General features: G+C 35.0%; 1 protein-coding gene across 6 annotated transcripts in view; it reads left to right on the top strand.

Moving 5' to 3' along the window:
* DMXL2 (Dmx like 2) overlaps positions 1-12817 on the top strand; it is a 174068-nt gene that overhangs the window by 49100 nt on the left and 112151 nt on the right. For all 6 annotated transcript variants that reach the window (XR_004181290.1, XR_004181291.1, XM_031661417.1 and 3 more), the window contains exons 4-6: positions 1128-1206; positions 2035-2170; positions 2844-2910. Coding sequence is in view for 4 of the 6 variants with exons in the window: in XM_031661417.1 (XP_031517277.1) it covers positions 1128-1206; positions 2035-2170; positions 2844-2910 (282 nt within the window). In the remaining 2 variants the exon portion in view is untranslated. The remainder of the gene's footprint in view (positions 1-1127; positions 1207-2034; positions 2171-2843; positions 2911-12817) is intronic.

Below are 12817 nucleotides of genomic sequence, written 5' to 3' on the forward strand. Positions count from 1 at the left end.
GGGGTCTTGCTATGTTGCCCAGGCTGGTTTCAAATTCCTGGCCTTAAGCAATCCTCCTGTCATGGCCTCCCAGACTGTTGGAATGCAGCTGTATTTTAAAATTCTGCCTCGAGGTAGTCAGGAAACCTTGTATACATTTAAAAATTGTTAAATATTCTTAAAATACTATAACACGAAAGGGCATTACCGTTTAAAAAGTATTATTTGCCAAGCAGTTAACATATAGCTTGCCTGAGGTAACATAGCTTTGCAAAGCTTTTCAAAAATGTCCTCTCACAAAAGGACATTTTATATTTATGTACTACAAAGAAATATATAAACTTTTGTTTACTTAGAGAATATATTTCATGTCAAAGGTTTTTGACTTTTAAACTTTAAATCACCTTTTAGAATGAAAATATTAAGAAAATAGGATAGAAATTATTCAGATATAAAGTTTGTGGATTACATATACAATATAGTGCAGATGGGTTGACTTTTGGGGAGATATATCTAGTTTTCTTTTAGACATTGAGTCCATGGGATTATGACAATTTGCATTTCTTCCTAATGTGCATTTATTTTGTGTTAATAAACACTTATTTAACATCTTTGTGCCAGCCATTACAAACTCTGAAAATAACAAAAATTGTTATGACACAGTTTCTGCCCTTGAAGAGTTGCAATTTAATGGGAGAGTCACACGTATAAACAAATACTAATTCCATGTGATCAGTGTTATAATGGCAGAATGTAAAAGTGGTGTTGGTGCTGCCAGGATGTCAGAGAGGGCTTCATAGCAGAGATGATGAGTTAGCTAATCATAGTGGAAAGATAGGGGTTTGCAGATGGAGACGTGAGGAATAGGATATCCTAAATATAAGAAGGTATTTATGGGCATGGAAGGAAGCCTGAGAGAACCTGCTTTGTTTGGGCATAGCAAGGAGCTCAATATGGTATAATAAATAGTAGTGGAACCAGTTAAAGTTACATTAAAAACAGTATATGAAAATAATAGTGAAATATTTTCATCTTTGTTTCAGATCATAAGGTCTTAAGTTGAAGAAAATGATAAAATGGTAGTGTTTTGGGATATTATTTTAAAAACATCTTTTTTTTTCTTATTTCTTTTTGTCTACATATTTCAGCAACTCAAGTGCCAGTGGCTTAAAACTGGGCAGTTTTTTTTGAGTTCTGTGACGTACAACTTAGCATGGGATCCTCAAGGTATTTAGCAATTATATCTAAAATTATTTAAATTAAATATTTGTTTTAGATGTATGATAATAATGTGATATAGTCTCCCATAAAAAGAAAATGATCAATATATTATATTTTCTTTTTGTTGACAAATACAATTTTTCCTTCTTGGTATACAGTGCTTTGTACAATGCTTAATTTACTATTCTGTGTTTTCCCCTGCCTTTCAGTGTTTTGTTTCAAGAAACAGTTATGATTTGTTTCCTAGTTAACGTGTGCTGCCCTTTCCTCTTGTATTTGCTAAGAAACATGTTGGAAATAAAACAGAGACCGAAAAAACTTGAACTCATTTTATCATTTGTATTGGGAAATTACTATCTTTAATTTTGAAAAATTAGGAACCTCTAATGATAATAGCTGTTGTCCCTTTTTATATTCACAATAAGGATTATTTTTATATTTCATGTATAAAACCACATTTTATTAATTTATAGTTATGCCTTATATTTTGAGGACATTTTATGTGGTATATATCAGAGTTTTGGGGAGTTTGTTATTCTATTAATACATTTGCTGTTAGTTTTTTTGACTTGCTTGATAATAATAGCTCTTTGCCAGTAAGCTTTACTTTGTTGTTCTCAAATCTTCCTTAAGAACTACTCTTTGTTGTCCAGAAGATTCTTTTTTTTCTTCTAAGGGACTTTAAAATATAGATATATATCAAGTGTTTTTCATTGGCGATATTGCTTACTTTTCACATAATGTTAATAGTTTACAGATCTAAACAGAAGCCCATGTGCATGTATTTCCCTATATAATATTTGCCTATTCATCATAACTTTCTCTAATTTTCAGATAATAGATTATTGACAGCAACTGATTCCATTCAGTTGTGGGCTCCTCCAGGAGATGATATTCTGGAAGAGGAGGAAGAAATTGATAATAAAATTCCTCCTGTTTTAAACGATTGGAAGTGCGTCTGGCAGTGCAAGTTAGTGTGTATTTCTGTTGTTATATTCATTAATTAAAAGCAAATGCTTCCTAAAATATGTTTCCTTTCATGAAGATCTTTATTTTTTGATGGTACCATTGCATATAGAGCCCTAAAAAGTAGATTTTTTACTAACCAAAACCCATATAATAGCATTCTTTAATTTGTGCTAGTTAATCATGTATAAAAAGGATGAAAGTATTTTCATAGTTATAGCCCCAGGACAGGAGTTGACAGGGTTGATACATAGGAATTACTCATTAATAGATTGAGATAAGGATGGGGAGGGGGAAGATGTGAAAGTTGCCAGCCACTCTTTCAAGTGGAAGATGTACTGTTAACAGTCATATAGATTATGTGACAAAGACTAGTCAGGGATGATTATGAGCTCAGCTTTTAACATGTTATATTTAGGATGTTGGTGGGACATGTAGGTGGAGATATACTGTATTCATGTTACGTACATTCTTCTTTTCCCAAAGTGAACGTTGGATTAGTTTTAATTAATTTATGTTGTTATGGAGGTGAAATATTTTATTTATATTTTTAGGGAAGCAAAAACAGTCTTATTCTGAGGATTCTGACTTTGATGTTACAAAAATCTCATCTTGACTATTTTTATATACAGTACACCAGATTTTAAAAGTGCTAATTGCCTAACTCTCTTTTTTAGAACCTCAGTATCTATACATTTGATGGAATGGTCTCCTGATGGTGAATATTTTGCTACTGCTGGAAAGGTAAAGGATCAAACAAAAACATATGAAAGAAACAATAAAATAATTAAAAATATTCCTTATTTATTTTTATTTTAGTTTTTTCATCTGTAAAACTGGGCTAATCCTCCTTGGCAAAGCTGGCCTGAAGAATACAAGTGGTGTTTGTAAAAGACCTGGTGTTGTGCTCACAGGTTGTAGGCACTAGGGAAATAATGGCTATTCGTGTTACTCTTATTTGACCTTGGCTCATTTGCATTTTTAAAAACTAAGTTTTGTGTTTAAAAATAGCATATGTACATTAACTTAAAAAGTAAAATAATACTGGATTCACAATGAGAAGATGTACTCCTTGCCTCATTATTCCCACGCTAATTCCTGTGTCCAGGAGGCAATTATTTGTCAAGTTGAATATTTTGATATTTCCTTCCATGTCCTTGAGTAGCTTGAGGTGCTCCCATATCTTGATTCTCTCTGCCCAGCCCCCTGAGTTATGTGAATTACTTTTTGCCTTCCCACTGTAGAAGCTGAGCCTTTAGCTTGATAAAGGGGAGGGGTTGATATCCCCAACCTCATCTTCAAATCTAATACATACACATATTCATTTCACTTGCTCCTATCTTACTGATGTAGGTATCTCATGATTTTGGGTGAATCACAGTTATTGTTTACATTATTAAGATTGTACAGAATATTCTTAGTGGTAATTACTTTGGAGATAATAATTACTTTGTTTTATGGTTTGCTTTTTTCCCTATATACCTAATTCATCCTTAGAACTGCTTTGACTTTTTTCTCAGTATAATCCCACATAGGTGGTGTTCTGGGAACATGAGTTCTCTTTGCTCTCATTCAGCTTAATTGCTCTACCAGTCTAAAATAGCAGAGCTACCATTTTCGGGTTTTATTTTACCAACTTTGGGAAATTCTCTTTGCCTCTCTCCTATGTTGAATTTTCTGTTTCTTGGCATCATTTATCTTCCTTTTTTCTTGTTTTGATGGCGATATCCCCCAATAGGTTCCTGAAGAAAGGTGAATAGGAAAAAACACTTCTCAGGCCTTACATGTCTGAAAGATTTTCTTCTTATGCTTGATTTTCTCGGACATAGAATTGGGTTGAAAATCACTGACCCTCCATCTTATATCTCAGTAAACTTTTTTTATTGATATATATGTGGGATACATGTGATATTTTGATACATGTGTAATGTGTAATGATGGTCAAATTAGAGTATTTAGGATATCCATCACCTCAGATGTTTATCTCTTTCTATGTTGGGAACATTTCAAATATTCTAGTTAATTGAAATATACAGGCCGGGCACAGTGGCTCACGCCTGTAATCCCAGCACTTTGGGAGGCTGAGACAGGCGGATCACGAGGTCAGGAGATCGAGACCATCCTGGCTAACATGGTGAAACCCCGTCTCTACTAAAAAAAAATACAAAAAAAATTAGCCGGGCGTGGCGGTGGGGGCCTGTAGTCCCAGCTACTGGGGAGGCTGGGGCAGGAGAATGGCGTGAACCCGGGAGGCAGAGCTTGCAGTGAGCTGAGATGCGCCACTGCACTCCAGCCTGGGCAACAGAGCAAGACTCCGTCTCAAAAAAAAAAAAAAAAAAAAAATAGAATATATTATTGTTAACCATAGCCACCCTACTGTACTATTGACCACTATAACTTATTCCATCTATCTGTGTATTTGCGCCAATTAACCAACTTCTCATCTCCTTTTTTAGCTGCCACATAAAATTGAGAAAATGTGGTATTTTTTCTTTCTGTGCTTGTCTTATTTCACGTAACATAATGACCATTTGTGTTACTACAAATTACAGGATTTTGTCCTTTGTACAGCCTAATAGTATTCCACTGTGTATATTTACTACATTTCATTTATCCCTTCATTTACTGATGGGCATCTAGGTTGATTCTGTATCTTGGCTATTGTGAATAGTGTTGCAGTAAACATGAGAGTGGAGCTATCCCTTTGATATACTGATTTTCTTTGTTTTGGGTAAATACCCAGTAGTGGGATTGATGAATTGTATGATAGTTCTAGTTTTGTTTTTTGGAGAAAACTCCGTGCTGTTTTCCATAACCACTGGCACCTGAGCAAGCTGACTGTAGGCCCAAGGACTGGTCCTCCTGGACCTGTGACTGCTGGTGTCCATGTATGCTGCCTGGGAGCCCAAGGGCCAGCATGCCTGGCCTGCCTCTGCCACCACGTGTGCCCCAGAACTGGCCTGTCTGGTGTCCCTGTCTGCAGCAAAGCCTCACCACAGCCTCTGCTACCAACCACAACCTAAGACAATGAGTAACTCACAGACACTGCTGACACTGACAAAGAATGAAAGTGAAGTGCTGACACTGAAGAATAAAAGTGGCTGAAGAAATTGTATGAAGACGACTCTTCTTCTCCCACCCAGAACCAAAGCCAAAGCACACTATCCAACTAACACCACAACATCTGGGGGACCTGTTAAATCTGAAACTCATGTCTTTCAATTCTGAGAGATTATTTTATATTATTTCTTTTGTATTATTTCCTTCTTTCTCTGGATCTTTTCTTATTCAGTTATGGGTACTTTTACATTAATTCTGTATTTTAGTATTTTCCCCCTTTACTGTTTTCCACTTGTTCATCTTTTTCTTTTAATTTCTGGGGGACTTTTCAGATGTAACTTCAAAGTAATTTTTTTCTGCTATTAAATTTTTAATTTTTAAGAGGTTTTAAAATTCTCTGATTTTTTAAAAATTACAAAATATTTCATAAATTAAAAAAGTATATATAAAACATGTTGTATAAGATATGATAAACAATTAAACAAATACACATGTACCCTACTCCTCAACTTGAGAAAAAGAGCATGACACAAATGGATCCTTTATCTTTCTCCATGCATCTCCTTCCTCTCCTCCCACCCCAGGCAACCAGAATCCTGATTGTCATGTTTATTATTTTATTTAAAAAAGTTTCATTCATCTAAATTCCCAAATAAGATAATATTTAGTTTTCCACAGTTTTGAACTTCACAGAGTTTGTGTTTTTCTTTTTCTTTCTTTTTATTTTTTTGAGACTGAGTCTCAATTTGTCACCCGGGCTGGCGTGCAGTGGCACAATCACGGCTCATTGCAGTGTCGATCTGGGCTCAGGCAGTCCTCCTACCTCAGATGGGACTACAGGTGTGCACCATCTAGGTGTGCACTAGTTTTTTTGGTTGTTTGCTTGTTTTTTTTTTTTTTTTTTTTGTAGAAATAAGGTTTCATTATGTTGCCCGGTAGTCTCTTTTCCCTTTATTTGTGATGACTTAAATTTAAAAAAATTTTCTTCAATCATGAACAGAAATGTACTGAACTCCTCTGTACCCATCACTTAGCTTCAGCAGTTATCACTCAGCCAATCTTATTTCATCTGTACTACTTCTCCCCCAGTTGGGTTATTTAGTCTTGTGTCACTGATGTCATTCATCTGTAAATATTTCAGTATCTACTTTTGAAGTATAAAGATTTTACAAAAATATCCACATATATTGTGGGTTAAATGTAGTTTGAATCTTGTTTAGGAAAATTTCTTACTGTGATGCTATAAAAGTATTCTATTTTCTCCTAAAATCATAAAATTTAATCTCTTATAATTAAGTCCCTCATCCAAATGAAAATTGTCTCAATAACATTTACTGAATAGTTCTTTCTTTTCCCACTGATATGCCATGCCATTCTGACATGTATTAAATAATGCTGCAGCAGATGTCTTATACATGTTTGTTAGGCTCTTGTGTGGATTTCTCTTGGGTATATACATAGGAATAGAATTGCTTGGTTATATGTTATATATATACACACACACATATATACATAGTATGTCAGTTGATCATAGCTCACTGTAACCTTGAACTCCTGGGCTCAAGCAATCCTCCTGCCTCAGCCTCCTGAGTAGCTGCGACTACAGGCATGCCCACCATGGCTGGCTAAGTTTTATTTATTTATTTTTTTGGTAGAGATGGGATCTCCTTATGTTGCCCAGGCTGGTTGTGAACTCCTGGCCTCAAGTGATCCTTCTGTTTTGGACTCCCTAAGTGTTGGGATTACAGGTGTGAGCCACTGTGCCTGGCCTCCTTGTAGTTTTAAAGTGCATTTCCCTGATTATTAATGAGGCTAAATACCTTTTCATTTATTTATTGGGTATTTGGATGACTGATTTAAAAGAAAGTAACTGGGCAAGCTCCTTGCCCGTTTTTAAAATAGTTTTTGGTGTTTTGTTGATTTGTAGGAGTTCTTTATTATGGATATGAGCTTTTTGTCAGTTACATGTTTTGCAAAGATCTTCTCCCACTCCATTAGTTGCTCATTCATTCTCTTAATGGTATCTTTTGATGAATAGAGATATTTGATTTTAATGTCAAATATATCAGTGTTTTTCTGAGTCCTATTTAATAAGTTTTTCCTACTCTGAGATTCTGAGGATTTTCATATGTTATATAAGCTTCTAGACCAGAGTTGTTTTAAGATTTTTTGTGCTGTGAATTCCTTTGGAAATCTAGTGAAGCCTTTAATAACCTTCCTCATAGTATGATGTTTTTAAATGCATAAAATAAAATATGTAGCATTGCAAAAGAAATAAATTATTGAAATACAGCTTCAAGATATTAAAAAATACATTGGTAGAGACATTATGTACTTTTAAATTAATGCGTTCAGTAACAAAAATTGCACTTAAAATATGGGCAGTTTTAATTGTGTTTAGCTATTGTATGTGGAATTAAAACTTCAATATCTCACTTTATAAGGTGAGGATAGGCTTTCCAAGAACAACAAAATTCACTGAAGGCTTTTTGGGTTGATCTCTAGTTGTAGAAACGTTAAACTTTACTGTTCTATTGCTCAGCAGTTAGTTGGCACAGAGGTAGTTGCTTAACGGTTGCATGAACAATATAGACAGGAAGACTGCAATCATGTGCGGTTTAGTAGCAGTTCCAATAACTAACAATTTCAAAGTAGAAATGAGTGTAAAAAAATGTGATATGAAAACATCTTTGATTCTGTTAGAGACATAGTCATACGTACTGCCAATACTACTTTTGATTTGTTTTTTTCAATTAGCATTTATGAAAATAAGTAATTGTTTTTCCCCATTAAGGTTCATGGTACTTTTGGGTCTCAGTTTTCTTGGTTTCTTCAGAAGCAGACCCTGAGATAAGGGTTCAAGTGTAAGTAATTAATATGGGGGAATGATCACACGAAATATTTTGGATTGGAGGCAGGGAAATAAAGGCACTTAATAACCTTTATTAAGTGTATTAAGAAGCTTGAATTTCTGGGTCCTCTGGGAGCCCGTGTTCCTCACTTGCATCATGTTCCTTACACATGTTCTTCACACATATCAGTTGAAGGCGGGTTAGGGCCAGGCATCAGTTCTCATCACTCATAACCAGCTCCTGGAAAACTTCAGACAAAAATATGTAGATGCTTGCAGTTGAAACTGGCACACCAAAACGCTAAGGCATGAGGGGATACAAATGATGTGTCAAAAGTAACTTTTATATCTTGAAGTCTATCCACAGGACCTTTGGGTCAGAGGACCTCAGGTCAAGAACCTCTGGTCTAGAATATGGACATTTTATGTTTTGTCTTTCACATTTAAGTCTAAAATCTATGTGAAATAATGTTTAGGTGTGATTTGAAGAAGGTCAAGTTTTGTTTTTTCCTTATGGATATTTGGTTGTCTTGAACAATTTATTGGAAAAAATCTTCCCTTTCTTCATTGTTCTACATTACCACTTTTGTCATAAAATCAAATGTCCATATCTCTGTAGGTCTGTTTCTGGGCTCTTTTCTCTAGTTCATTGGTCTTTCCTTGTACTAGTGCCACCTGACTTAATTGCTGTAGCTTTAAATTAAGTCTTGATATCTGGTAGGGCAAGTCCTACCCTCTTTTCTTTTTTAAGATCATCTTATCTATTCTTGGCCCTTTGCATTTCTATATGAATTTTAGAATAAATGATAAATTTCACAAAGCAAACAGAAAACCTCTTATGTTTCTGATTGATATTACATTGACTGTATAGGTCAGTTTGGGGAGAATCGACATCTTTACTATATTTAGTCTTCCCATTTATGAACATGATGTATCTGTTCATTTATTTTAGACCTTTTTTTCCTCAGTAATGTTTTATAATTTTCTCTGTGAAGGTCCCAGATATCTTTTGGGATTAATTCCTAGATATTTGATGTCTTTGATACTGTTATAAATGGAGTCATTATGTAAATTTTGGAAAAATAATTGTTACTGGTATATAGAAATGCAGTTTTTGTATATTGGCTTTATGCCCAGCACCCTTACTAAACTCATTAATTCTAATAATTCCTCTGTAGATAATTTTGGATTTTATGTGTACACAGTAATATCATCTATGAATAATGAAAGCCCTAGTTCATCTTTTGTCATTCTCCCATGTTTCGTATTTTTCCTTTTTTTTTTTTTTTTTTTAAACCACAGTGTCTAGGACCTCTAGTAGAGTGCTGAATAAATGTGGTGATAACAGGTATCTTTTTCTTGTTCCCAGTCTCAAAGGGATACCCTTCACTGTGTCATCATAAATACAATGTTTACTGTTGATGTTTGTGGTAGATACTTTTTTTTCGGATAAAGAAACTTTCCTTCTATTTGTTGTTTGCTAGGTTGTTTTTCTAAACCACAAACGATACAGAATTTGAGCAAGCATTCTTTCTGCATCTAATGAGACAATTTTTATCTTTTTTTTGGAGACAGAGTCTCGCTCTGTCACCCAGGCTGGATTGCAGCGGCACAATCTCAGCTTACTGCAGTCTCAGCTTCCCAGGTTCAAGTATTTCTCCCATTTCAGCTTCCCAAGTAGCTGGGACTACAGGCACCCATTACCATGCCCAGCTAATTTTCGTATTTTTGGTAGAGACAAAGTTTCACCATTTTGACCAGGCTGGTCTCGAACTCCTGACGTTAGATAATCCACCTGCCTCGGCCTCCCAAAGTGCTGGGATTACAGGCATGAGCCACTGTGTCTGACCATCTTTTAAATCTTTTAATAAGATGAAATACATGGACTGATTTTGTAAACCTTGTATTCCTGGAACAATCCCAACTTCATTATAATGTATTATCCTTGTTGGATTTGATTTGCTGATCTTTTGTTTAAGATTTATGTGTTAGAGTGAGATTCGGCCAATAATTTTCCCATTTTCATAATGTCCTTGACAGATTTTTATGTTGATGTTATGCTGGCCTTATAAATGGGTTGGAAAGCTCTCTTTTGTGAAGATTTTATGTAAGATTGATATAGTTTTATTCTTAAGTATTTGCTGGTGAAGCCATCTGAATCAGGAATTTTCTTTGTGGGATTCAGTTTTTTAAATTATTCAGATTTTCTTTTTCTTTTGTATGTCAGTTTTGGTAAGTTGTATTTACCTATAATTTTTCGGTTTTATTTAGATTTTGAAATTTATTGGCACAAAATTGTATAAAACACCTTATTTTTTAATATCTATAATACATGTATAATGATTTCTTCTTCAGTTTTGATATTAGTTATTTGTGCCTTCCCTCTTTCTTCATTCATCTCAATTTTTTAAGTCTTTTTACTTATATCAATTTTATAAGTCTTTTTACTGCCCTAAAAAGTCTTCTGTGCTCTGCTTATTTTTAACTCTGGCTACCCCTGCTTAGTTGTTAGTGTTATCTTTTCTACTTTTAAATGTTGGAGTACCCAGGGCTCTTCTAGTCTCAAAAGTTTCTGATGCCATTTAAATACCATTTTTGTATGCTAATGACATTCAAATTTGTATTTTTTGCCTGTACCTCGCCCCTGATCTCCACTTCCCCACCCCCTCAGTCCACTCCCTGATGGCTCACCTTTAGAATATATCCACAATTTGCTTACTTCTGTACCACCTCCACTCTTATAATCTGGTTGAAGCCACCATTATTTATCACTTGTATTATTGTGTTAAATTAATTGGTTTCCCATTTTTGCTGTACTTCTGTACCATCTGTGTTCAAACCAGCAGGTGGAGTGATTTTTTAAATTATTTTTTTGAGACAGAGTCTCACTCTGTCACCCAGGCGGGAGTGTAGTGGCGCGATCTTGGCTCACTACAACCTCTGCCTCCTGGGTTCAAGCAGTTCTTGTGCCTCAGCCTCCCTGGTAGCTGGGATTACAGGCATGTGCCACCACACCTGGCTAATTTTTGTATTTTTAAAAGAGACGGAGTTTCATCATCATGACCAGGCTGGTCTTGAACTCCTGGCCTCAAGTCATCTCCCCACCTTGGTCTCCCAAAGTGCTGGGATTATAGGTGTGAGCCACCGCGCCTGGCCTAGAGTGATCTTTTTTAAATGTTGTCAGATCTTGTTACTCATATTCTGTACAAAACTGTCAAAAGTTTTTCCATTTCAGTTACCAAAAGCCCAAGTCTTTATGATGGTTTAGCATGCTCCGTGCTTATCAGGACTCTCGTCACTGCTTCAGCCTTATCTCCTGCTCTCACCCCTGCATACTCCACTCCAGCTAATTTGCCTCACTATTGTTAAAACTAGATTTCAAGAATAAAACACTGAAATTTTGATAAGCCAGTTCAATAATCTACAAATAATAAAACATACTTAGTGTTTCTGGATAGAAATGTAGAGACGTGTGAATAATTTTGTGTAATATTTGAGAAGCGTGGGTTTCTCATGAAGGGAACACTTATCAGAATCACAGGCAAAACAGTTTGAAAAATAATATAATTCATGTCTTTTTTTCCTTTTTTATTTTATTTTGCGTAATTCATGTCTTGATCTCTAAAACTAGGCAGTCACCTTTGAAACTTTGGATCTTTAAAAACAAATACCCCATTACTCCTAAAATTTGACTGAAAAAACTCACAGATTTGTCTTTTTTTTTTTTGTTACTCATATTTCTTAGGATTACCACATGTTAATAAGTGATTAATAAAGCCAATCATTCCTTTGACTTAAGTCCGTAATAGGTGAACCTATGGATGATTTAATATAGGACTAGTTCAGTGTGGTCAGAGAGCTGCTGGAGAGTCATTCTGGAATCCAGCCTTATAATATTCCCAGTTAGTCATTGCTGATGTCAGCTTGGTTATTGTACATACTGTGCATCATTTGGAGCATGTTTTCCTGTTGCCTCCTTTTAAATATCATTAATGGCACTCTGATCATGGGCAGGTATTGTATACACTTAAGTTTTCCTTGACTCATGTACCGTTAACCCTTGAACAACATGGCAGTTAGGTGATCCAACCCCCTGCACAGTCAAAAATCCCTGTCTAACTTTTGAGTCTCCAGAAACTTAACTACTAATAGCCTACTGTTGACTGGAAGCTTTTCCAATAAAATAAACAGTAAATTAACACGTTTTGTATATGTATTATATACTCTACTTTTTTTTTTTAAACCCTGCATGTGGCATCCAATATATACTATACTCTTTTAAGGAAGAGAAGAAAAATGTTATTAAGAAAACCTTAAGGAAGAGAAAATAAATTAAGCATTCATTAAGTGGATGTAGATGATCATAAGGTCTTCATCCTCATCATTTTCACATTTAGTAGGTGGGAGAGGAGGAAGAAGAGGAGGGGTTGGTTTTGCTCTCTTGGGTGGCAGAGGCAGAAGAAAATTTGTATGTAAGTGGATGTGTGCAGTTCAAACTCATGTTGTTCAAGGATCAACTACTTTAACATATATATTGTCTGATTTTTTTTTTAATCATATAAACTGGTCAAAGAAAATGCATTTTAGAATTCTAGCAGTCTACACTGGTAAGGCACATGAGAATCTTTTATAGTTGTATTCATATCATGATAGACTTTATATATGTAAAATTGATAGTGCATTTTGGAGGAAAAATTGATTTGAAATTATATCTGAAATTAACAACCTTCATTCACATGT

The sequence above is a fragment of the Papio anubis genome, unplaced genomic scaffold (assembly GCF_008728515.1).
Source record: "Papio anubis isolate 15944 unplaced genomic scaffold, Panubis1.0 scaffold147, whole genome shotgun sequence".
In the NCBI taxonomy this organism is placed as follows: domain Eukaryota; kingdom Metazoa; phylum Chordata; class Mammalia; order Primates; family Cercopithecidae; genus Papio; species Papio anubis.